Source organism: Acomys russatus, chromosome 1 (genome assembly GCF_903995435.1).
Source record: "Acomys russatus chromosome 1, mAcoRus1.1, whole genome shotgun sequence".
NCBI classification, from domain to species: domain Eukaryota; kingdom Metazoa; phylum Chordata; class Mammalia; order Rodentia; family Muridae; genus Acomys; species Acomys russatus.
In genome coordinates, this window is record NC_067137.1 from 44,662,516 (window position 1) to 44,686,591 (window position 24,076).

Genomic DNA, 24,076 nt, shown 5'->3' on the forward strand with positions numbered 1-24,076 from the left:
AATTTAAAAAGAAAACAAACTAAAACTATATATTCCTTATAAATCCCCCAGGGGGGATCCTGGATGGAAGTTAAATAAGATGATATAGGGTAGCTTATACCATTTTATTTGTTGCTCCAACCGTCTCCAAGCATCAGAAAGAAGATGGCTTCTTCCTTCTATATTTTACCACCTAGAATAGGGCCAGGGTTACGGATGGGCAGGATTTTGGTGATTTAGCCTGGAGGATGGAAACTGTTCATGTTATAAAGAGCAGACGTACTCACACACAGCTCACACTCTTAGGTTTTCCATTATGCTTCAGCCTCACAACCAAATATTCTGAACAAGTACTTAGTCCAAAGCAGAAAGACCATTAGCACATGACTGCCAGTTGCATCACCTACACAGCTGAATGGGACAGCAGTCCAGCCTGCCTTGTTCTTCACACATTCATCTTAGCGGCCCCGCCCCATATCCAACACAGGTGCAAATGAAGCAGGGCCTGGATAGAAGTTTTACAGACAGTTATAATTTAAAGCACCTTAGCTTTGGCTCATCCATTAACAACATTCAAACACTCTACTCCCCATGTCTTTTCCACCAAAACCCTTATTTTATATACTAAATAGCTTAGTGAATAGGGCTGTTGCCATAAGTTCCTTGCACTGAGACTTTAGTGGATTATAGCAAAGAGATGTTTAAAGCTTGTTTTACTCTAAAGTCTTTATGCTTCACTCAGATCATATTTGTATTCTCATACCGACAACTGAGACTAGTTTTTGTATCTGCATAGCTAGGCGATCATATTAAATTACTATTTCCATATTAGAAACTTCCCAGAGAGAAGGGGGCACATTCGAGATGTAAATCAACCATCACCCAACCTAAATCTAACATTTTAGATTTTAAGAATAGATAAATTTCACTTCCACTGACACATTAGCACACACAGCACCAACCCTCCTGCTAACTGCAAACTGAATAACAACAACAAAAAGGCACTGCAAAGCATATGCACAATGTCATAAACTGCCCAACTCAGTAGACTTCTGGCACAAGTTTCAGCTGCAAACTGATATCAGAGTTTGGAGTTGAGCCAATTTAACTGCCTAGAGAGGCAATTAAAGCCTGGAAATAAATCTTTGAATAATCAATTCCACTGTGCAAAATAAAATAAAATAAAATAAAGCATCTGAATGGTCACTGTCCTTTCATTTGTTTTACAGATAATTACTAAACGTTGAGCCTGAACTTTACACAACATTGTTGTTAGAATCGAAATTATCCCACTTCGCTTAAAACTGTATCCTTTAAATTGCAGTCAAGTGAATACCTTGTTTGCATATTTTAAGTAGTTTTGAATTTTTCTCTTACTATTAAATTTAGGAGGTACTCAATAAATGTGAAATGAAGAATTTAGATACAATATATAAAGTGCTATTTAGTATTTATATTTAGTTCATGGCCTTTCTTGAGATACTAAATCATTTTACAATTTAGCCATTCAATAACATTTACCAATAAATAAAATTTTGTAGCACTCTTAAAAATGACCATTTACTATGACTAAAAAGAAAAAAAAATTTAAAAGACAATTTACTAAGCCATGGAAATAAACAGGAAAATACAGCAGACTATAGATTCCCTCATTCTGTTTCTCCTTAAGTACAGACTAAACGTTTAGTAGTTATCTGTAAAACAAAGAGCAATGACTGTACAAATGCCTTAATATTGCTGTACAATGTGAAACAGTACTATAAAAGTAACAATTAAAAGACAATCAGAGGTAGTTAAAAGAATTAGAACCATCTTAATACGCATTCAGAATAACCAGTAAATAAATATTTAAGACATGTTTATTTTGGTATCTCCATTCCCTGGTATAATCATGACTCTCCATTTATCAGTTCTGTGGACAGAATCCTCATTTGGGCAACTGAATGCCCGTTAGACTTACAGACTTTACTATACCTAATTCTACCTCTAAACTGTCAGGAATATAGGAGTTAAATAAAATGAGAGGCAATTACTTTTATTTACATAAGTTTGTTTGTACATATTGAATCTTGTTCTAGTCACTGACTCGTTTCCAATATGAAAACCAAATTTAAAGTAACTTCGTCAGTTTTCTTCAATCTGTTCACATGCATCCTCCAGCTCCTTCCTTGTCAACAGATTCACTCCACTAAATTAAAGGTAAAATCTATTAGTGCTAATTCAGTGAAGTTGAATCCTGTAGACACCATGACACGCAGGTCAGAAACTTCCCAGGATGCTACTATACGGAGCTTTCTGTCTGCATTAATGCACTGGAACAAAATATTTAAAATATAGGTACAAGGTTATTCCATTCTGTTCAAACCTACTAAATACCTTCCAGAAGTTTCATAATTTCATCCTACAAATTCTTGGAACTGGGAGATTACCCTGTTCAAAAATGTAATGTTGACAAAAGCTTCCAGATTTTAGGAAGAGCAATCTTCTAATTAAAAGTTGATTGGTTTGCCAAAAGATGCAGCCAGGTTTGCTTCTCTAAAAGCCTCTGACAAGGTCTGCAAGGGAAGCAATAGACAATAAGTATGGATAGTTGTGGGTCAAAAGAAAACTTAGGCAGCCATTAAGCCTGTGTGTGTTGTAATAATTACCGGATGTGCGTGACAGACTCTAGCTATATCTTCACAGGAAGCTCCATATTCCAATGCCAGGGCAGCTTCATTCACCATTTCTCCAGCACCCTTTAAAATGAAAAATTATAGTTTCCAAGGCAAAAGTAACTACATGCTATGATTTTTAAAAATCAGGCTTTTTGGCTTTCACACCTTAAGTTTGTCTTAAATCTCTGCCTATTATTACAGCAATGGAAGAAAAGTCAGAAGTTTCCGAGTGAAGAAAAGCCTAGAAGAAAAGGTAGCAGAGGAGGAGCTTGGGCTTTGAAACCAATGAGCTCGGTCCTGCCACTATGCTATTTTATGCAATTTCTTTGCTTGAAAAATCATCCCTCTCCCATAATATTATAAAAGCAAAATATGAACAGTGAGTTTCTAAGGAGATATTACATATGAAGCACTCAAATACTGTTAAGTTTACTGTTCTTCCACACAGCAGGGGAGAAACACTCCAGACTCACTGACATCTCAGCCTTCCCGCAGAAGGCAACACCGGGCTGAGCCATGCAAAAGGCTGGAAGAGTGCTCTACACTGTGAGCTCAATATGCATGTGGAAATGTCCCCAAATTACAAACTAAGCTTGGCCTGCTATGAAAAGAAAGCAAGCTCATCTTACATGTAAGAAATTCAAGAGTGGGGCACCAGCTGTTCTTGCATAGGACCCAGGTTCAATTCCCAGCAGCCACATGGTGGCTCAACTCTAATTCCAGTGGATCTGATGCCTTCTCTTAGCCTCTGTGGGTACTGCATGCATGCAGACAAACACCCACACACATAAAATAAAATGAAAAGGTTAAAAAAAGAAAAAAAAAATAGCCAGGTGTGGTGGCACACACTTGTAATCCCAGCACTCAGGAAGGCAGAGGCAGGCAGATCGCTGTGAGTTCGAGGCCAGCCTGGTCTACAAAGCGAGTCCAGGACAGCAAAGGCTACAAAGAGAAACCCTGTCTTAAAAAAGCAAACCAAAAAAAAGAAGAAAAAAAAGTTCACAAGCAAAGACAAAGAACAGAAGATGAGGTCAGAAGGTGGGGAGGGCAGAGCAGAGTGGGACCAGAGTCAGCAAGGCTTCATTCTATAACAGCCTTGAGGTTTTCAAGCATCACTAGTAGCAGTGTAGTAGATGACAGGAAAGGCAAGACTGTACAAGTACAGCTGTGGTACCTTGTGGGAGCAATGCATAAAATCCTTAGTCAAGCTTTCATCAGCAGTAGCAGAATAGAAACAGCTAGTGTACTAAATCTATTAAATGATTCCCAGAAACCTTACTGACTTGGCAATACTTACTGGTCCTAGAATATGTGCTCCCAGTACTCTGTCTGTTGATTTCTGCCCCAGAATCTTCACCATGCCATCCGTGTCAGCATTTGTTTTAGCTCTGCTGTTTGCAGCAAATGGGAATTTACCAACTTTGTACTCAATACCCTGTGGAAAACAAAAAATGAGAAAATATTTTAATCACTCTAAGTTTGCTCCCATTGGTGAAATCATCTCCCAAATTAAGAAAATAAACCCCAAGAAAATAATTGTTCAGGGCACACTGAAGGAATGACCAAAGGCAGGTTAATATAATTTAATGCGGCAAGAAATGTAAGCAAGTATAAATGCCAAATATTAAAAAGCTCTACAGTTAGGTTTTTAAGTACATGTGGTCATGATTTTCTCTACTATTGCTGGCATATCTAAGGAGTGAGTATCTCCTTATGACTCTAACAAAGGAACACATACATAAGCTATAATTTCTACAGAGTTACTAAAGGCAAAGATGAGTTTTCTAGTCACTGGTGCCATTAGCTCAAACCTTACAATGGAGTAAAACAGCCCACACTTAGGATTACCTCTTCTTTCAATTGTTCTTCTGATTTGCCAACCCAAGCAACCTCGGGGTGTGTGTAAATCACGGATGGCACACAATTATAGTCAATGTGCACAGCACCGCCAGCCATTCCTTCAACACAGATGATGCCTTCATCTTCTGCTTTGTGAGCCAACATTGGACCAGCAACCACATCCCCAATAGCATAGATACTACCAGAAAAAAGAAATGCAGTAAACTTCTAACATCAAAGGAAGTTTAGTTGTATCACAAAAACATACTTCTGGCTACTAGGTCACCAAAAAGCACAATCAATCAAATGCAGCACTTTAGAAACAAGAGCTAAGTATCTAATCTTGTTTGTTTGTCTGTTTTTGAGACAGGGTTTCTCTGTGTAGCCTTGGCTGTCCTGGACTCATTTTCTATCAGGCTGGCCTCGAACTCACAGCAATCCACCTGCCTCTGCCCCCAAGTGCTGGGATTAAAGGTGTGCACACCACGACCAGCTAAGTATCTAATCTTTGAGCCATGAAAAATTCAATTAGTTATATTTGATTTAAAGCCTTATTTTCAAAACAGCAACTGAAATAAAGTTATTAAAAATGCTCAACACTTGAGAGCCTGTGGAGGATCACTTGAGTCTAGCTCAAAACTAGCCTACACCAGAGAGAAAGATTTTATCTCTAAACAAAACCAACAGTTTAAATGTAAATAAACATTTTCAATTAAAAATAATAATTGCTAGGCGGTGGTGGCTCACACCTTTAATCCCAGCACTTGGAAAGCAGAAGCAGAAGGATCTGATGTACAGATGGAGTCCAGACAGCCAAAGCTACACAGAGAAACCCTGTCTTAAAAAGTCAAGTATCTCTATATATGTACACACACACATTAGCAATTATGAAGGATTTAAACAGTCTTTATTACTATCATTTTTATAAGCTTTGTTAAATTATTAGGGTAGAAATGCTAGATATTCCTTTACAACACACATATGTCATCTTTTTTATCTTTATAGACCCCCAAAAATATCACGCATATAACATTTTTAAAAAGAAAACATAGGTAATTATTCAACTTACTTTGGAATTTTAGTTTGAAATCTGGTATTGACTGGAATTCTACCTCTGGGATCTAGTTCAATTCCAAGCTCTTCTAGTCCCAAATTCTGAGTAAAGGGCCGTCGACCAATACAAACCAAGAGTACATCACAAGTGATAACTTCAGCTTTGCCACCAGAAGCAGCTTCAACACTAGATAACAAACAGTGGCCATTGTTATACACATAACGGCACTGACAGCTTCAGCGCCATGACACTTCTAGTGCCTTTATTTCATTACAAATATGAGCCATGCAATTAAATACACACATTCTTAAAATCTCATAAAACAAGGCAGTGTATCACAGTGGTAAAGACAGAGGTCCCAGGGCTGAGGATGAGCTGACGATGAGCCATGTGGTAGAGCACCTGCTTAGCATGCCTGATGTCTTTGGGGTTTGGTCCCCAAAAACCAAAGGTCTCAAAAAGCTTCTCACCAGCCATGCCATTGTGAACAAGTTACTTTGTTAAATTAGGTGAGTATTTAATGTCTGCCAAATACATGATATCAATTTAGTAATCAAAGTCCCCACGTATCTGTCTAAAAATGCTGAATGAATTTAATAAACACAAGGAGCTTTAAATTGAATGACTATATACAATGAAAAATATATCACAATGAGACTATCTGATTACGGTGGGTTTTTGTTTTTGTTTTTTTTTCAAAGCATTCAATTAATTTATAAATTTTAATTGACTAATTTATAGGCAATACCATGTAATATAAAACATTAACATGGGTCTAAGTTATAAAAAGTCTAGACTATATTTGTTAATCTGAAAATAAATATTTTTCTGAGACAAGCAAGGATGATTTGTCAAAAACAAATGTAGCATACTTACGACACATCAATTTTTCCATCTGACTTCTTGGTGGCACCAGTAACTTTTGTATTCAGTTTAAACTTAAACCCTTGCTTTTGAAGTATACGTTGAAAATTTTTAGATATCTCCATGTCAATTCCAATTCCACCCACATGACCCAAAAATTCAACTGCTGTCACATCTGCACCAAGTCTTTGCCAAACTGAACCCTAAAATTAATTGTAAAAAAAAAAAAACATAAGTTTTCATAGCAACATTTACTAATTATCTCAAATAATGTACTATATTGATTTCTTTCGCAAAAGTTTAGGGGAAGCTCTAAGGTTTAAAAGGAAAACATAATTTAACTATTATTCACCTATTCTATGTTTACTGGGTACCTACTTACTACAGGCCAGGTACCATTATAATTATAATGGTTGTATCAACAAAACTTGCTGCCCCTGGGGACTTACAATATAGTAGAGGACGTCAACAACACATAAACCTCAAGCTAGAGAATAATCAAGTGCTTTGAGAAAAGGAGAAAACAGAGCTGGGCCATTTTAGATAGCAGAAGGGTTCAATCTAAGTAACATTACATGAGAGAGTGAAGGAAGCCGACTAGAGCAGTGACTGAGGGAAGGGTGTTCAAGGCGAAGAGTTAAGTGCAAGTGACCTGAGATGAAAGAAGCTTGATGTTGATTTTGCACTGGCTTTAGTGCAAGTTGCTTCCGTCGTAAGCCCAAGATGGGGCCCAGTCCTAAACCTGGACTGATGAATCTCTAAGCCTTCAATCATAGCAACTTCTCTGTACAGTAGATAGCTGATTAATATAGAAACACACAAACGGTCACTGGGCAGAAAAATGAGAGGCAATGGAGTATCCAGCGCTAAATCTATAGCACATACCTTTCCCCAGGGCCCAGGAATCATTGCAGAAATTGGGACAGAAAGGTTTTAAGAGCTAAAAGTAGTAGACAAGCAGTATCTGCTGGGCGTGACAGGGCCATTGCATACAGAACTCATAGTGCTGTGCTTGCATGCATAAAACCTCTCCAAGACTAAGACAGCCAACACCTCAGCATGGACAAGGGAGGGGCTGATAAAATCCTACCCCTGATGAGAAGCTACAGGCAATTGGTAGTGCTGGGGAGGTAAGTTTTCCTCAGGGATGGAGTGCCATAAAAGCTACCCATGCTCCAGTAGATGGTCCTACACCTAGGTACATACAGACAGCACAAAATGGACTCAGTTTAAAATAAAAGAGAACACACAAAGTTGACAAGAGAAAGTGGTGGAAGGAATAAAGAGAAATCTGGAGGAGAGAGAATGAAGGGTGGATGTTATCAAAATACATCACATGTATAAGAAATTCTCAGACATCTAAAAACAAGCATGTTCTTGCTACTAATAATTACTACATTGGCAAAATATTAAGCTGGCTGAGAAAATATTTTATTTTCTCAATGAAGTATTTATTCAAATTTGGACTTAAATTGAATGCTGCATTTTAGTAAGTAGCATGACTGACTGCGCAATGATTAGATATGAAATAACATCAAATTTGAAGTTAGGACAGGGAGTACAGGTCAGTAGCAGAGTGCTTGCCTGGAATGTGCAAGATTCAAGTTCTAATCCTAGAATTGGAAAAAAAAAAGAACAAACTATGCAGCCTTTAAAAATATATTATTTAATATTTCATATTAAAATCATCTAATAATTTTAAATGTATCTGCAAGGAAATGCATCTGAGCATGTGTGTGACACATACCCAGGTATAAACACAGAGGCATGTTCAACTGTAAATCAGAAGGAAAATATACAGATTGGTAGTACATGTGTATAATCCTAGAACTCAGGTGGCAGAGGCAGGAGAGCTACTGCAAGTTCAAGGCCAGTCTAATCTACATATCAAGTTCTAGGCCTGTCAGGGATATATGAGACCCTCTCCAGAGGGTGGGGGCTAACACAAATTAAAAGGAAAAAAGCCCACACAAGTAAGTAATTGTGAGGGCAGAAAAACATGTTATGAAGTATGAAAGAGAGATGAAGAGATAAGTCTTATCAGGCACAGGAGTGCTTATGCATGCCATGCTTTTCCTGTACGTTACTCAGGAAGTTCCATGTGAGGGCAGGGGAGCAAATGTGCCAGTAGAGATAGAACATGAGTGGGGAATTCAGTGGCCATGGCAGAGACCAGAACTCAGCTAGGGAAATAATGGATCATCAGCCAGGCTGAAGTTCATGATGAGGTCTGTGACTTCAACAAGAACTTAAATAAGCACTAACCCAAAGAGTCTTCTTTCCTCCAGATGCAGACACTACCCTGGGATAGCATGGGAAGACTGACGGCTAACGTCAAACAATACTAAAGTTTGTCCCGGCAAGTATGTCACAAAAGTAAAGCCAAGCCGGTCGTAGAGGCACACGCTTTTAATCCCAGCACTCGGAGGCAGAGGCAGGTGTATCGCTGTGAGTTCAAGGCCGGCCTGGTCTACAAAGCAAGTCTAGGACAGCCATGGCTACACAGAGAAACCCTGTCTCAAAAAACTTTAAAAAGAAAGAAAGAAGAAAGAAAGAAAGAAAGAAAGAAAGAAAGAAAGAAAGAAAGAAAAGAAGAAAGAAAGAAAGAAGAAAGAAAGAAAGAAAGAAAGAAAGAAAGAAAGAAAGAAAGAGCAAAGCCAGCTAAGCCTGATAGTACGTAGGTCTGTAATCCTCACTACCCAGGAGGCAGAGACAGGGATATCACATGTTGAACAAAGTGAATTAAAGGCAAGCTTTGACAACTTTTTGAGAAGACCTGACTCAAAATAAAAGTAAAGAGAGGGCTGGGGATTTAGGTTAGGGGTTCAGTGCTTGCCTAGCATGCTTGAGGCCTGTATTAACAAGACAAGCAATTAACACTAGTCCTTATGTTCCATCCCCAGTATAAAAAAGGCGACTCACATTTAATAGAGCTTATAAGAGAACAGTTCAAAGTAATCAGTTGTGGAATCTAAACTGATCAGGAAAGCAGTCAAGACTGGAAAACAGGTAACAAAAAAACTACTCAATTTCTGAACTAGAAAAATCAAGAGAAGCGCGTGGCCAGGGGCAGTCTGAGCTGAGGACAGCAGAGGCAGGGCATGTGGTGGCCCTCATAAGACAACACCTGAAATAAGGGAAGTTCACTAGAAAGATGTAGACGCTTGCCAAACAGACAAGGAAGGAAGGTAAGAATTACTATTGCCTCAGAACCGTTAGTATCTTGGCGTTTCTAAAATAAATGTTAGGAAGAGCAAAGAGTAACTGTGTGTGCTATCTTGAGGAGTGCAGAATTTACTGGAATGCATTTGCTCAGATGAGAACTATTTTTCAGTATGTTACGGGTTATCAGATTTAAAAAAGAGACCAGTTTCAATGATAAGAAATGGTGAGAAAGCTGGGCATGGTGGCGCACACCTGTAATCCCAGTGTTTGGGAGGCAGAGGGAAGCAGATCTCTGTGAGTTTGAGGCCAACCTGGTCTAAAAAATGAGTCCAGGATAGCAAAGCCTACCAATAGACCAAAACCAAAACAAAATACAAAAAAATGAAACTGTGAGAAAACAAAGAAGCAGACTGTGAAACAAAGGACATACAGAACACTAATGATTTTCCTAAATAAGTCACAATGGAAGAAAAGGTGCATTTGTTATTACTATAAGTTTTAAGAAAAAAAAAAAATCAATGCCGACTGACCTAAAATGTTATACAAAGAATCAAATAAAAGTAGAGTTTTTTTATTTTGTTTTGTTTCGTTTTTTAAGACTATTTTATAAGAATGGGTACCGTGCATATACCTGGTGCCCTCAGAGGGCAGAAGAGGGCACAAACCCCCTAGAACTGGAGTTACAGATAGTTGCCAGCAACCATGTGGGCGCTGGGAACTGACCCCAGTTCCTCCGCAAGAGCAACAAGAGCTCTTTAGGCATCTCTCCCTTGCATCTATTACCTTAAACGAGCCCAATCTTGTATTTTTCTTGAGAGAGGGAGATTTTATTTTTAATTCTGTGTGTATGTGCACATGGGTATGTGGCCATGAGTAGCGGTGGTGAACTCGTGGAGCTGGAGTTCAGGTGATTGTGAGGTGCTTGATATGGGTGCTGGGAACGGAGCTCGGGTCCCTTGGTAGAACAGTTTGTGCTGTTTGCCATGAGCTCTCTCTCTCTCCAGCCTCCAAGAAGAGGTTTTAAGTCCCTTTTGATACCACAGAGGCAAAAAGGAAAGCTACTACTTACCAATTCTACACCAATTACTCCTGCACCAATAACAACCAACTTCTCTGGAACCTTTTTTAAGGACAAAGCTCCCGTAGATGACACTATAGTATCTTCATCAATCTATTTTTAAAAAGCAAAAATAGTAAGTAGAATCACTTGTGAAAACCTAGTATGTTATTATCTGTGATCTCATTCCATTTTATCTAATTTATTTGCTCTGATATATCTATGGCTTCAATATATCACAATTTCATCAACTCTCATCAAAACGCTAATCTGAAATTTTATCATTCGACATTACAAAATAAAATGGTTAATTTTAACTTTGTATCTTGTTTGTGTTTTGTTGTTGTTGTGTGTGTTTGTATATGTGTTTGTGTGTGTGGAGGCCAAAAGTCAGCCTTAGCCATCATTCAGAAGCTCTGCTGGGATGCTGCCTATGCTGCCACGACCAGCTGTTCACATGGATGTGTAACAAGCCCTGTATCTACTGGGCTTTCTCACCAGTTCTTTTTCTAAGACAGTCTCACTATGTAGTCCTGGCTGCTAGACCAGCTTAGCATTGACCTTATGGCAATCTCCCTCCTGCCTCTGCCTCCTAAATGCTGTAATTACAGACACTCACCACCATGCCTAGCTTAACTTCATACTGAACTCGAATGTATTATAAACTGTTCTGTATCTTATAATCACTGCAAAATAAGGAGAAGTAGCTTTGCAAGGCTAAATGGCTGCCAAATTAGGTTTCAGTCAGTAACCACTCAACATGTATGAACACCATAAATTTATTAAAACCTATTTTGCAAGGAAGGTTTTAAGAGATAAATTAGAAAGCATAAATACCGTGATTCCAGGGAAAGGAGTAACTTCTGAACCCGTAGCTATAAGGATGTTTTTTGTACCAATAACCTGAGTACTGCCATCGGCTTTTGTAGCTGTCACCTCATTTTTGCCAGTTATTTTTCCAAATCCATTGACGTGAACAACCTTTATAAAGTAATATTTATACATTCACAATGCTTAAAATGCTTTTCTGATAATAGTAACTGGAACATAAAATGCTTCCCTAATAATATGCAATGCATGTAGCAGCAGAAACACTGTTCGGGGACATCTGTTTCAGGGCAGTCTTACTTTGGATTTTCTTTTGGGTTTTACTCTTTGTAAGGTCTGGATGATAATAAACGTATTATATTACTTTTTAAATGTTTTAGTACTGTTTAAATTAAATAAATATCCCACAGCAGACCAAGATCATAAAACGTCACTGTTAGCATAAAGCAATTATTTCCTATATATGTGAAATAAACAGAAATCTGAACACTGCACACTAACCTTATTTTGTTTGAATAAGTGGGCGATTCCCCCTGTTAGTGCTTTCACTGCAGAACTCTTCTGCTCCATCATCTTCTCTAAATTCAAGCGAACTTCTGACACTGTAATTTGTTAAACAAATCTTGTCATTATTTAAACTCTGATCGCAATATATGATAGTTTTTGACTAATCAAGGTCTGAAAATATTCATCTCAATGTTGATAAAACTATATAAAAGTCAGCATTAGCTTTTAAAATGTAATAACTGTTATAGCCACAGCCAGCAAAGCCACATCATTAACAACAGAACTACCAAGCATTGTTAAATGTGCATCTGTGCCAGAAACACAGTCCAAAATAGAAATATCCTACTCTACTGTGACCCATTCTACAAATACTTTATGATGGTTACTAGTCTAAGTAAAAAATTGGAAAATAAAACATGACCTGAAATTATATAAGACAAAAGTTAAAATGTCATGAAACAAACCAGTTAAATATATACTTGAACATTTCAAAATACAAAAGCTTAACAGGAGTTTAATCAACTACACTTTAAAATTCATTTAACACAGAATACTAAAGCAACAATGTAAGAAAAAATAGTTCAGCTCAACAAAACTGCAGAGATAAAGACACAGCAATCAGCCCATGAGCCAACACGTAGGCAGACTGTTAGACATTTCTGACTTACAAGTCACCAAGCCAAAAGGTAAAGCCTGTGCTGCCTGTAACGCACATCTCCTGACAAATCCCGTGCCTTCTAACATCACGGTACTTTCACAGAGTGTGACATATTTGCTGTGACTGATATATAATCATGTATATGCTCAATGGACTACCTACACAACCTCTTTCAGAAACCTACCACTGTGAAAATAATGCCATGAAGTACAGCAAGTCTATCTCCTGGAAGTATCTGTTAAATATAACAACTAGAGAAAAGGATAAAAACAGCCCCAAACCATGATGAAGACAATACAGACCAAATGCAAGTGTTTATAAGTGGTCCTTTCCCTGCTCCCTCTCCCTCTCCTCTGTTCTCCCCACCACCACCAACTCAGACAGGCCTGTGCTCTTTCCTTCAGTGTCACCTGTCTAACACAACACTCAGGAATCTAGGCTCACAAGGTGAGAGAGAAACAAAAACCATCTTTTCACTGATGCCCAAAAAACAGAATTTAGGCAAAAGCTTGCAAAGGCAGAGAAGCTGCCATGGTAGAAATCTGAACCTAAATATTCTTATGTAAAACTCTCCAAATTTCAATATTTTTAAAAAAGATGTATTTATTATTTATACAATATTCTGCCCACACGTGCGCCTGCCCGCCACAAGAAGGCTCCAGATCTCATTATAGATGGTCACAAGCCACCATGTGGTTGCTGGGAATTGAACTCGGGATCTTTGGAAGAACAGATGGTGCTCTTAACCTCTGAGCCATCTCTCCAGCCCAATTTCAAGATTTTTATCCCACTCATCTTTCAATAAACAGCTTTCACACACAGACACATCAGTATTTAGCTAGAGGAGTCAAACACATCTGGTACTACTAGCTATAAAAAGTACACTTACTTTCAATTCCCCTAGATGCAAAATCTTTTCCATGGGCCATATGGTAGTAATGAGAATTATTCAATAAAGCCTAAAAGAAGTAAGGCAAAGTTACCAATTACTCATAAACAGACTCTATAACCAGAAAGCACTTACAAAACGGCATTTCTATTTAGAACAGTATATCCTATCACATGAATTCATCTTTCCTTCTTATACAATTAACAAGAAAAACAACACTGATATAAAACAAGAATAAAAACAAAACAAAGTAATTTTCTTTAATAGTAAAACAACAAAAACACATTTCAAGGTGGCAGGTTAACAGGAACTTCATGTTTCCATAGGGAATAACAAACACATACACACAAAATTACTAATTATCTTTTCACCAGCAATGGAAAGCTAAAGAGAAAACAAAAACAAAGCCTGAACATTGAAGTCTGGAAGAGGAGGAAAGTTTAGAAAAGAAAAAGTCTTCTAAGGAACTGTGTTAGAATACCAATTTAGTCTCAAGACATCTCTGAAATAAGCAGGTAATAAAAAACAATCTCTGCAGTGTTTGACACATGTGCTCACCTTTGAAGGAATACAACCAACATTCAAGCATGTTCCACCTAGTGTTTCATTCTTCTCAATGCAGACTGTCTACAATCAAAGAGAACAATATTTAATAACATGTAATATGCATATTTCATTCCACTAAAATTCCAAATATGTCTTAATTGCTCTGCAAAGCAAGCTCCTAAGCTCTGTCTTTTCAGACTAAAAGAATCTTTTGAGGAGGGCTGCAGAGATGGCTAAGAGCACTGACTGTTCTTCCAAAGGACCCTGGTTCAATTTCCAGCACCCAAGTAGCAACTCACAACTATCTGTAACTCCAAGATATGACACCTTTTCACAGACATACATGCAGGCAAAATGCACATAAAATAAAAATTAAAAAAAAAAAAAGAATCCTTTGAAGGCCAGTCCTGCAGATCCAAAGCTGCAGGATCTAAATAACACAGGGCAACAACAGAATATCCAGGAGGAGTTCCGGTCAAGATTCAGTATGACAGTGTAGCAGAAGCCAGAGGCCTCAAACCAGACCAATGACTCACTGCAATGAAGATATGCAAGTAAAGATGAGTGGACAAAAGAATATACTGTTACACACTGTGAAACACCACAGCTTCCATGATAAGATGTGTTTGTGTTTTTATTCTATTTTTTATTTTCTTTTGTAGGGGAGACTGCAAGGACGTAGAGAAGATACAAAGGGACAGGGTGACGAGTAGAATTAGGGTGCATGATGTGATATTCACAAAGAATTAATAAAAAAAGTTTTTTGAGGGTGGGGATTACAATCCAGATATATCATGAATAAAATATAATAATAATAATAATAATAATAATAATATAATAATAATAATAATAATAATAATAATAAACAAACAATAAGTTCTTTTTAATTTTAAAGTAAATAAAATACAGAGTAAAAAAGAAATTGACAGAGAAATTTTGCTCTTCATTTTCCTATGGTTTACCTATATTCTTCCTCCCTGTGCTTCCTCAAACTCCAACAGGACTTTTTCCTGTATAATATTTTAAAATTATTCAATGCTTAAAATGAGCTAAACATCTTACCATATATATAGTATTTGTTATGGGTAGTGTTGAGGTAAACTTGAGTTGGTTGGAAACATTATGCCATGACCATACTTGAGATATACTAGAAAACTCAGCTGCTCAGAGAATGAGAGTTATGCACCTTCTTGCTTTTTATAAATAAGAAATCCAAAAGTATACCACTTATTCTTAATGTCATTCTATCCTACCAAGTTTGCTGTTGTTTTATGCACCAGAATAGTGTTTGTATGAAAAGTTATGCCTTTCTAAGCTACTCACAAGATATTTTCTTTACTTTGTAAATATTTTTTCTTTTTTAAAACGTTTTTTACTTTTTACATATACATTTAATATTATTAAACAGATATACAATAAACTACCAATAGCAAGAAGAACCATGACACAATCAGGAATTACATAAATGTTACATTCTTAGTGTTTTGATACAAAAAGTTTTTTAAAAAGAACCTTTTAAAATCTATCATCTGAATAAAAAATTAGACTAACTCCAGAATGAATTATTCCAAAAAGATTTTTGTCCAACATTACCATGTGAGTGTTTTAGTTATCACTATATCATATCACAAATGTATTTAGAAACTGAAATCAAGTATTTCAGAAGAAAAATAACTGACTTTTCTATACTATGAGACTACTACAACCAATAAGTCCCATCAGTCTCAAGTTTACAAATAACCTATAGTTAAAAATATATACATAAAATTTCCAGCTGGGCACGGTGGCATATGCCTATAACCAGCACTCAGGAAGGCAGAGCAAGTGGATTGCTGTGAATTCTAGGCCAGCCTGGCCTACAAAGCGAGTCCAGGACAGCCAAGGCTACACAGAGAAACCCTGTTGGGAGGTGGTGGGGGGAGATACCCCTGAGCTAAAGAAGTGGCTCAGTAGTTAAGAGAACTAACTACTCTTCCAGAGAACCTAGGCTCAATTCCCAACACAAACATGGCAGTCTGTAACTATAGTCCCAAAGGCTCTGAGGTCATCTTTTGGCCTCATGTGGATACCACATGCACACAGTGGACAAATATATATGTATGCATGTGAAACACCCAAATACGTAAAAGTTTGGGTTTTTTTTTTTTTAATTAATTCCCATGTTTTTACCTGTTAGCACTTTGTGACTAAAACCAGCTTGGTCCATAATAAAACAAAACAATATCTACTTTGGGTCTATCTTACCTTAAAGCCTAATTGTGCAGCTTTGATGGCAGCAACATATCCTCCAGGCCCAGAACCTATCACTGTCACATCAGCATCAACTATAACAAAAACAAGTTGATATAAAATGGTAAATACTAACATTTACCAAAACATCCCAAATAATCTGCATGTTCTACACAGCATTATTTTGTTCCAAGATATATGATGTATTTTGATGTTACTAAGAATGGTACAAATTTTGAAATCCTTTTTATCTTCTATTCATTATAACATATGTAAATACAGCTAAGTCCTAGAATATGAACCCTGTATCCAGCTGCCACTTACTGGTTATCATATGCCAATGTCATAACTCTCCTGTAATATGAGGAAAGCATGGATAACAAAAGCATAACATTTCCAAGAAGAAATAACAAATAAACTGACTAGCCCAACCCATCTAGAAATTAAGTGGCAGAGCCAACTAAGCTTTTTGACCCAACATCTGGTACTTGTTCACTTACTACAATCCCACTCTTTAGCTTCAGCCTCCATATACTAAAATTCCAAAGAGCAAAGCTTTAAACCTCGTTAGTACAAGGTGACCTTGGGTAATTTGACTTGCTTCACTTTAACCCTTCATCTGCAAAATAATCACACACAAAAAAACTTTACTTATAGTAATTATACAGAATGCTGAAGGCTGAAAGGGGTTCTTAAACTGTCAATGGCCTTAATCTCCAAGCTATTTTGCAAGCTTCTCCCCTAAATATGTTATAATCATTCTTACCCCAAAGTGCTCATCATCTGAAATCTTAAATCGATTACAACTAACTTTCTGATCATAATCTTAAATACTGTTAGTCTTTAAGAATAAAATAGAAGCTGGGTGTGGTGGCGCATGCCTTTAATCCCAGCACTCAGGAGGCAGAGGCAGGCAGATCTCTGTAAGTTGGAGGCCAGCCTGGTCTACAGAGTGAATCCAGGACAGCCAAGGCTATACAGAGAAACCCTGTCGTGAAAAACCAAACCAAACAAGCAAGAATAAAATAAGAACTTACCACAAATCTAGGTTCAAATAATAACTATATAACCTTAAATTCTTAAAAAAAAAAAATTTCAATTCTCTGAGCATCAATACAACATATGGGTAATAGTGATAATGTCTACAGTTCAAGGTTGTTAATGACCAAAGAAAACACATGTCAAGACCTTAAGAAGGTGCTGGGTACATACAAAGCACTTAGTGAGTGTTGCTTTTTTCTTTAGAGCTGCCTGCCATATTCTGTCTGGCCAGCTTTGAGAAAATGAGCGCCCAGCCTCAGTCCCATTCAAGCAACAGCCTACACTGCTACCCATTGTGCCAGATCTGAAAAGCCCAGCTCAGGTCTTATTTTCTCACTCTTCATTAATGTCTGTCTGTTACTCAAATAACTCCACCTTACTAAGTACAGCACCTTCTCCTTTTCAGTATCTATTTCTCCAAGTTCATCTCCCACCCGCATTCTGTACACCCATCTATACCAAGCAGTTTAAGCTTCAGTGTACATTGTGTCATTATCTAGAAGTACATATTGACAGCATGCAGTCCACATTTCAAACACTAAGCTCTCGGAATGTATGTACGTGATAATTACTCTGCCTCTTATCATCTGATTAGAGAGAAATTAAAAATTACCATAAAGTCCAACCTGTAACCAGAATGATCTTTAAAATAAGTTCGATCCTATGATGGCTCTGCTTAAAATACCTTACTGACTCCTAACTTCCTATCTGAGAAGTGGGCTCTCAGTGTTCAGTGTGCCAGAGCTACGGCCTTTTCAGTGGATTAAATATACTGTGCTTCTTTCCACATTGCAATATTCACCCATTTCCGTTCACCCCTCTTCAGGGGTGTCTTGGCTTCTTTTTCTGTTGAGTGACAAAATAGAGCAACTTAAAGGTAGCTTTATTTTGGATCACAGTTTATGACAGGAAAGCTAAGATACCAGGAGCTTGAAGAAGCTGGGGACATCAGACCCACAAACAGAAAGCAGAGCTCAGCACACATTCTCCATTTTGTATTGTCTAGGATGCCCTGCCCAGGTAGTAGTCCCCTCCACAATTAAGACGGATTTTCTCTATCGATTAATGTAACCAAGATAATTCTTTAAAGGATAATCTAACCTCATGGGTATGTTCCCAGGCTTGTCTCCTAAGTTATTCCAGATGTTGGCAAGTTGACAATTGCAACATCATTATAGACATGCACATAAAAGCCTTAAGATAAAATTATGCAACCATTCTCTATCCACATACAGATTTCATAAATCCCTGTCCTTGGGATCTGGACTGTTTATCGTAATTATTTGTTAGATGTGTGTGTTCCCCAGGAGACTGTGAAACCTAAAGAAGCTGAGTTTTGTCTGTTTAGATCACTGTTATATCCAAGCAGCTAACGAAATAACTAAACACAAAACAGTAATTGAATACTTATTGAAATAATGAATATACTAAAACAGTAAATGAATAAAATATGATGTAAGTGCAACAGATCTGTGCCTGTTGTGAACTGCAAGGTCATTATCAACAGTAACAGGACTTCACACAGCTTGATGAATTTGCTTTATAAGAACATTCAAGGGCCGGGAGTAGTGGCGCACGCCTTTAATCCCAGCACTGGGGAGGCAGAGGCAGGCAGATCGCTGTGAGTTCAAGGCCAGCCTGGTCTACAAAGCAAGTCCAGGATAGCCAAGGATACATAGAGAAACCCTGTCTTGAAAAACCTAAAAACAAAACAAAAAACAAAACAAAAAAACAAACAAACAAAAAACAAGAATATTCAAACATCTAGTGTTGTAACATACATCGTATCGCAAGCTTTGATTTCCTCAAGCTGGTCAATCAATACTCTTCTATGAAAGCAGAATAAAAATAGTGAGTGTAAGGTCAAAAGGATCCTCTACCTCTCTAAGAGCTTCTTTATTCCTAACACAGGAAAGGTAACAGAGAGGTGTGAACAAAGTAGGACAGACATTAAGATTGTGTCTGGAATAAAAATGAGCCTACACATGTCAGATAATAGTATTGGCATTTAGCTGGTACTATTTTGTATGGTGACCATTCTGGACTATTTTGTGATATAGTAACTAAAATAGAGAGGGCCTCAGTAAGCATGCAGTGAAGACCAACTGTGCCTTCCTAAGTACTAAGGGAAAATCAGTCTTTGCCCTGATGAAGCTTCTATTTTTGAAGGGAAAACAGTTCTTAAATAAATACCTCAGCTACATGGAATTATGCTTATTTTATATTTACAATTTGCCAGTGCCAAGAGACCACCAAACCCCTTGATTAAAGAGCATTCTGCCTCTATTTTAGTTTGTTTTCTGTTGTTGATCAACACCATGACTAAAGGCAACTTAGGGAGGAAAGTGTTTCATCTTCCAGGAAAGCCAAGTCAGGACCCTGAAGACAGGAAAAAAAGCAGAAACCCTGGAGAATGCTGCTTCCTGGCTGCTCAGCTTGCTTTCTTACATAGCCCAGGACTACCAGGATTGGACCCTTCCACATCAACCATCCATCAAAAAGACATGCTACAGACACAGCCTCAGGCCAGTCTCATGAAAATAATTTCTCACATGAAGGGTTTCTTTTCCCAGGTGACTCTAGTTTGTGTCAAGTAGGCACAAACCAGCACACAGTCTCCCTCCACTAAAATATAAGTGTCTGTGCAAAGGCTGAAAAGAAAACAGAAGGTTCTGAATAGATCTTAACATTCTGTCACATGACACCCAAGGCTGTCTTCTGATCTCCACACCTGCACTGTGACAAGCACACAGGTACTCACACACTCACCATAGCATAGGCACAAAATTAAAGAGAAAAATATTTTTAAATTTTAATTTTAATGGGTGAATCCAGTAAATAGATCACTCCATTTTTTAAAAATTCTATTTATTTATTTATTTATTTGGTACTAGGAAGTTAAATACCTCACTAAAAGCCCATTTTTTTTCTATTCCAAGTGCTTATAAAAAACATATCTTTTATAGAAAATTCAGAACTTCAAGAAAGCATTAAGAAGAAAATTACACACCACTGCTCCCTTTTATGTATATAATAATAATAATCTTAAAGAATTTCATTCAAGATGTCAAAAGTCATCATTGTCACAGCTCTGAAACAACTAACACAATCTGACCCAGGAGACAAATTAGTTCTTAAAGCTGTAATCACATGGAATTGCTTAACTCAAAAGCCACCTGTGGCTCTCCATCAGCAATGGAGCAAGCCCATACACCACCTGGTCTGGAGTGTTCCATGATCTGATCCTACCCTACACCTCTTCTGTTTCTTAGAACTTTGCACAGCCACCCTAGTCTTTCTTCTGGAGGCTCCCAAATTAAGTTCCATCTCAGACCTTTCTCACTGAAGCAACATTTCATACCCTCACTCGCTTCTCAGGCACCATCTCCTCAAAACGCTTTCCCTGACACTCCTAGACGCCCAGTAACTTGCTTTAATTTTCAATTACTTCTCCCAACATGTTACCTATGTATTGTTTGCCTTTTAATATCAGCCTAAGTGTCTGCCTTGCTTATTATCTCTTGTAACATATTAGGTGTTCAATCAACAATAAACAAATATATAGATCAATTCTAACACCAAATAACTTACTCATTCACTTTCTTTTATATATAAATGGGAAAGAGCTATTAGCTAATTTGAAAACTCCTGGATCAAGTACTTACTTGGTTGATCTGCGTAAGTTCTTAAAGGCACTGAAGAAACTCCTTGTAGGCCATGAGATATCCGATTGAAATGGCCTCTCTACAAAAAAAGACAAATATAGGCTGGTGAGATAGCTCATTGGCTCCTGCCACCAAGATTGACTTCCCAAGTTCAATCCCTGGGAACCATATGATGGAAAAAGAGAACCGACTCCCAGAAGCTGTCCTCTCACCTCCACATCTGTCTAGCACGCTCGTGCCTACCCATATGCACATAATAAGTAAATGTAATTTGAAAGGTTTGATGACAACACACTGGGGCTAATGTATCAAGCACTGATTGAATAGACTTTCTGTGCCATAAGGGGGTGTCCTACCGGTTTCTTTGTCAATAGTATTAAGCTTTCACAACCTTACCTTTGCTTGACCTGCCTTATTATCATCCATATTCAGTGAACCATCTCATATTAAACTTAATAAAAATATACTTAATGGCTTACAGTTTCATTGAAATTTCAAAAAGCATGGCTAATTTTAATGCCTGAAACTTCAGCAACATTCATTTCACTTGTCATTACGATTCCTAACTAATCTAACAGTCTGATGTCACCTACAACATCTATGAAGATGTTCTTGAATCACCAACTATGAACAGGAAACTAGACTAGGAAATGTACCAACAGTGGAGTGTACCCAGTCTGGAAGCTCCACACGGTGCATCACAGTCTCACGCTCTCTAAGCTCTCGTGCCTACCATTTCCTAAGGCCAGCGACACAAAGAAACAGGGCTCCAGCTCCTATTAACAAATCAATGGAAGGCAATTTGACAATATCGTCTGATGGAGCGATGCTTTTACTAGGAGGCAACTTCTACAGATGAAATCAAAAACATGTCAACCAAAGAGGAGCAAAGAACTCCTTATGTTAGTTTTAGTCCCAGCTCAACTTCTCCCTAAGAGAAATGACATTTTGCATGTTACATTTAACTTGTGAGGGAAGAGAGGACTCAGGTGTGACACAAAAGGCGGATCTCTTCATTGTCTCTAAAAGTTTTCATGCTACCCTGCCATTACGCCGCGTGCATTCAATTTGGCAGATGAAACGGGAAAGTTGTTTGGACGACAGAAGAACGCCACACTTAAAAAAATAAAAGCCCAAGGGCCTGACATGGCAGAGTGTGCTAGTTTAGAGACGCGAATGCTGAGGACCTAGGCGGAACTCGCAGGGCTGTGTGCCGGGGTTGGCCACGTCTGGGCCACTCGGGCCTCAAGGTTACCTACCCACCGCAGGACTAGGCCACCCCCGGGTCAGGGTTGGGAGGAGGCAAAAGGTGTGAAGGGGCAGGCCGCCGCGCGTGACAAGGGTCATTTACTCGTCCCCGTAGCCGGGGGAAGCCCCAGCCCCTCGGCCCACGCCCGGAAGTGCCGAGTGGAGCGGCGGGCAGTCCCCGGCCCCGGCCGATGCTCCCCGTTGCCCGGAGGCCGGACTGAACCGGTGCAGAGGCGGGGCTGCGTCGGTTCCGGGCGGAAGGCCGCGGCAGGGCCCACAAGCTTGCGTCTGTGTGCCTCTGTGTGGGGTCCAGCACCTCCCCTCGCAGGCGGCCCTCACCTTGGCCAAGGAGCAGTACACACGACTCCAGCTCTGCATCTTCCCTCGTGCCTGTCCCTACCGCCAGCGTTTTCACCTCCGCTGAGCGCCTAGTAGGCTTATCCAAGGTCTCCCACCCTGCGCGTGCGCAAGAGCATACGTCATCGCGGAGGAGCAGCGCGATTGGTCCGAGGGCCAGAGGCTTTCTGGCCGCTACGTCGTCCGCTGTCGTGAAGGGCACCGCGCTTTATGGCAGCCGGGGACTCCGGGAAATGTTGCCAAAGTGTCTGGGTAGTAGAGGTGCAAACTCTTCACTGAAAGACGGACTAAGGAAATAGAAATGTTGTTTGCTCAGTGAAGCCTACAGAAAGTAAAATTTGAATAAGAAAGAAAAGTTTGACAACTTGACTAGCTCATGGTCGTGCTAGACATTCGTGGACACTTCCCATAGGCTCTATCTAACTTTACAAAAACCGTGTGAAGTATTTCCATTTTCTGGATGAAGCCCTGAGAGCTTGAACAAAGAAAGCAACGGAGAGATACCTCAACCTAGCGGACAAAAGCCTTGCTTGTAACTGCCGGTTTATAATCTCTGTTCTCAAAGGCCATGTAAGGGATAGGCGGGCCACAGACTTTAGCCAACATCCTGCTCTGAAAACTACGCTAAGGAGGAACTGTAGGAAACAAACTACCTTGCCTCCCCTGTAGAGCAAACTAGAAAGGATGGGGATGGTGGAAGAGATGTTAGATTTTCATAGAATAGCATGCATCTAAAAGATTGGTAACTATTGTTTATAAGATTGAGCATGGAGGTCTAAGGTCTGATTCCCACTTTGTAATAACGGTCTCTAGTTCATGTAAGCCTTAATTCTACATTTCTCAAAAGTTCAGAGTACTGAACTCCATAGAGTTAAGCATTAAATGGATATTACTGCTCACCTATATTTTTCTTCTTACCATTTTGAGGTAAGAAGACATGGATAAATGATTTTTAATGTTATGAAGAGAGCGAGCTGTTACCAAATATTTACACACACACAGACACACACACACACACACACACACACACACACACACACACACACACACACACACACCTCTTTTCCCTTAGAGAGACTGTCTCACGTGTCCCAGGCTGACTTTAAACTCTATATACAGCTGAGAATGACCTTGGCCTTATGGTCCTTCTGCCTTCATTTCCTGAGTGCTGGGATTATAGGTGACTACAGCCATGGCAAATTCATTTGTTCCTGAGTGCTGCAGATGGAAGCCAGGGTCTGTAGGATGCCAGGCAAGCACTCTACCAGCTAAGTCACATCTTCAGTCCTTATTCTTCCCTTTCGTGTGCTAATAGAGCGCTCAGCTGGACAGATACTCAGCATAGCAAGTGCCTTCTCCAGCGTCCATACAGCTATAAGTAGGCATAGACCGAGTACTGACCAATGCCTGTCTCCATTTATTGTGTGTTAAATTATATCTGACAATCTTTCATGGAATAACTCTCATTGTAGTGTATTTAAACTAAGCTCAAA

The 24,076-nt window shown here is 38.8% G+C and overlaps 1 protein-coding gene across 1 annotated transcript; it reads right to left on the bottom strand.

The window, feature by feature from the left end:
• Positions 1-1,820: 1,820 nt before the first annotated feature.
• Dld (dihydrolipoamide dehydrogenase) lies at positions 1,821-22,723 on the bottom strand. The gene is made up of 14 exons (XM_051144577.1): positions 22,566-22,723; positions 20,979-21,057; positions 16,288-16,367; positions 14,056-14,124; positions 13,498-13,567; positions 11,945-12,045; positions 11,453-11,596; positions 10,628-10,729; positions 6,406-6,596; positions 5,545-5,715; positions 4,485-4,674; positions 3,934-4,071; positions 2,628-2,717; positions 1,821-2,534 (listed from the first exon to the last, which is right to left on the bottom strand). The coding sequence occupies exons 1-14, from the start codon at positions 22,602-22,604 to the stop codon at positions 2,469-2,471; spliced, it is 1,530 nt and encodes a 509-aa protein (XP_051000534.1). The 5' UTR covers positions 22,605-22,723; the 3' UTR covers positions 1,821-2,468.
• Between the last annotated feature and the right edge of the window lie 1,353 nt (positions 22,724-24,076).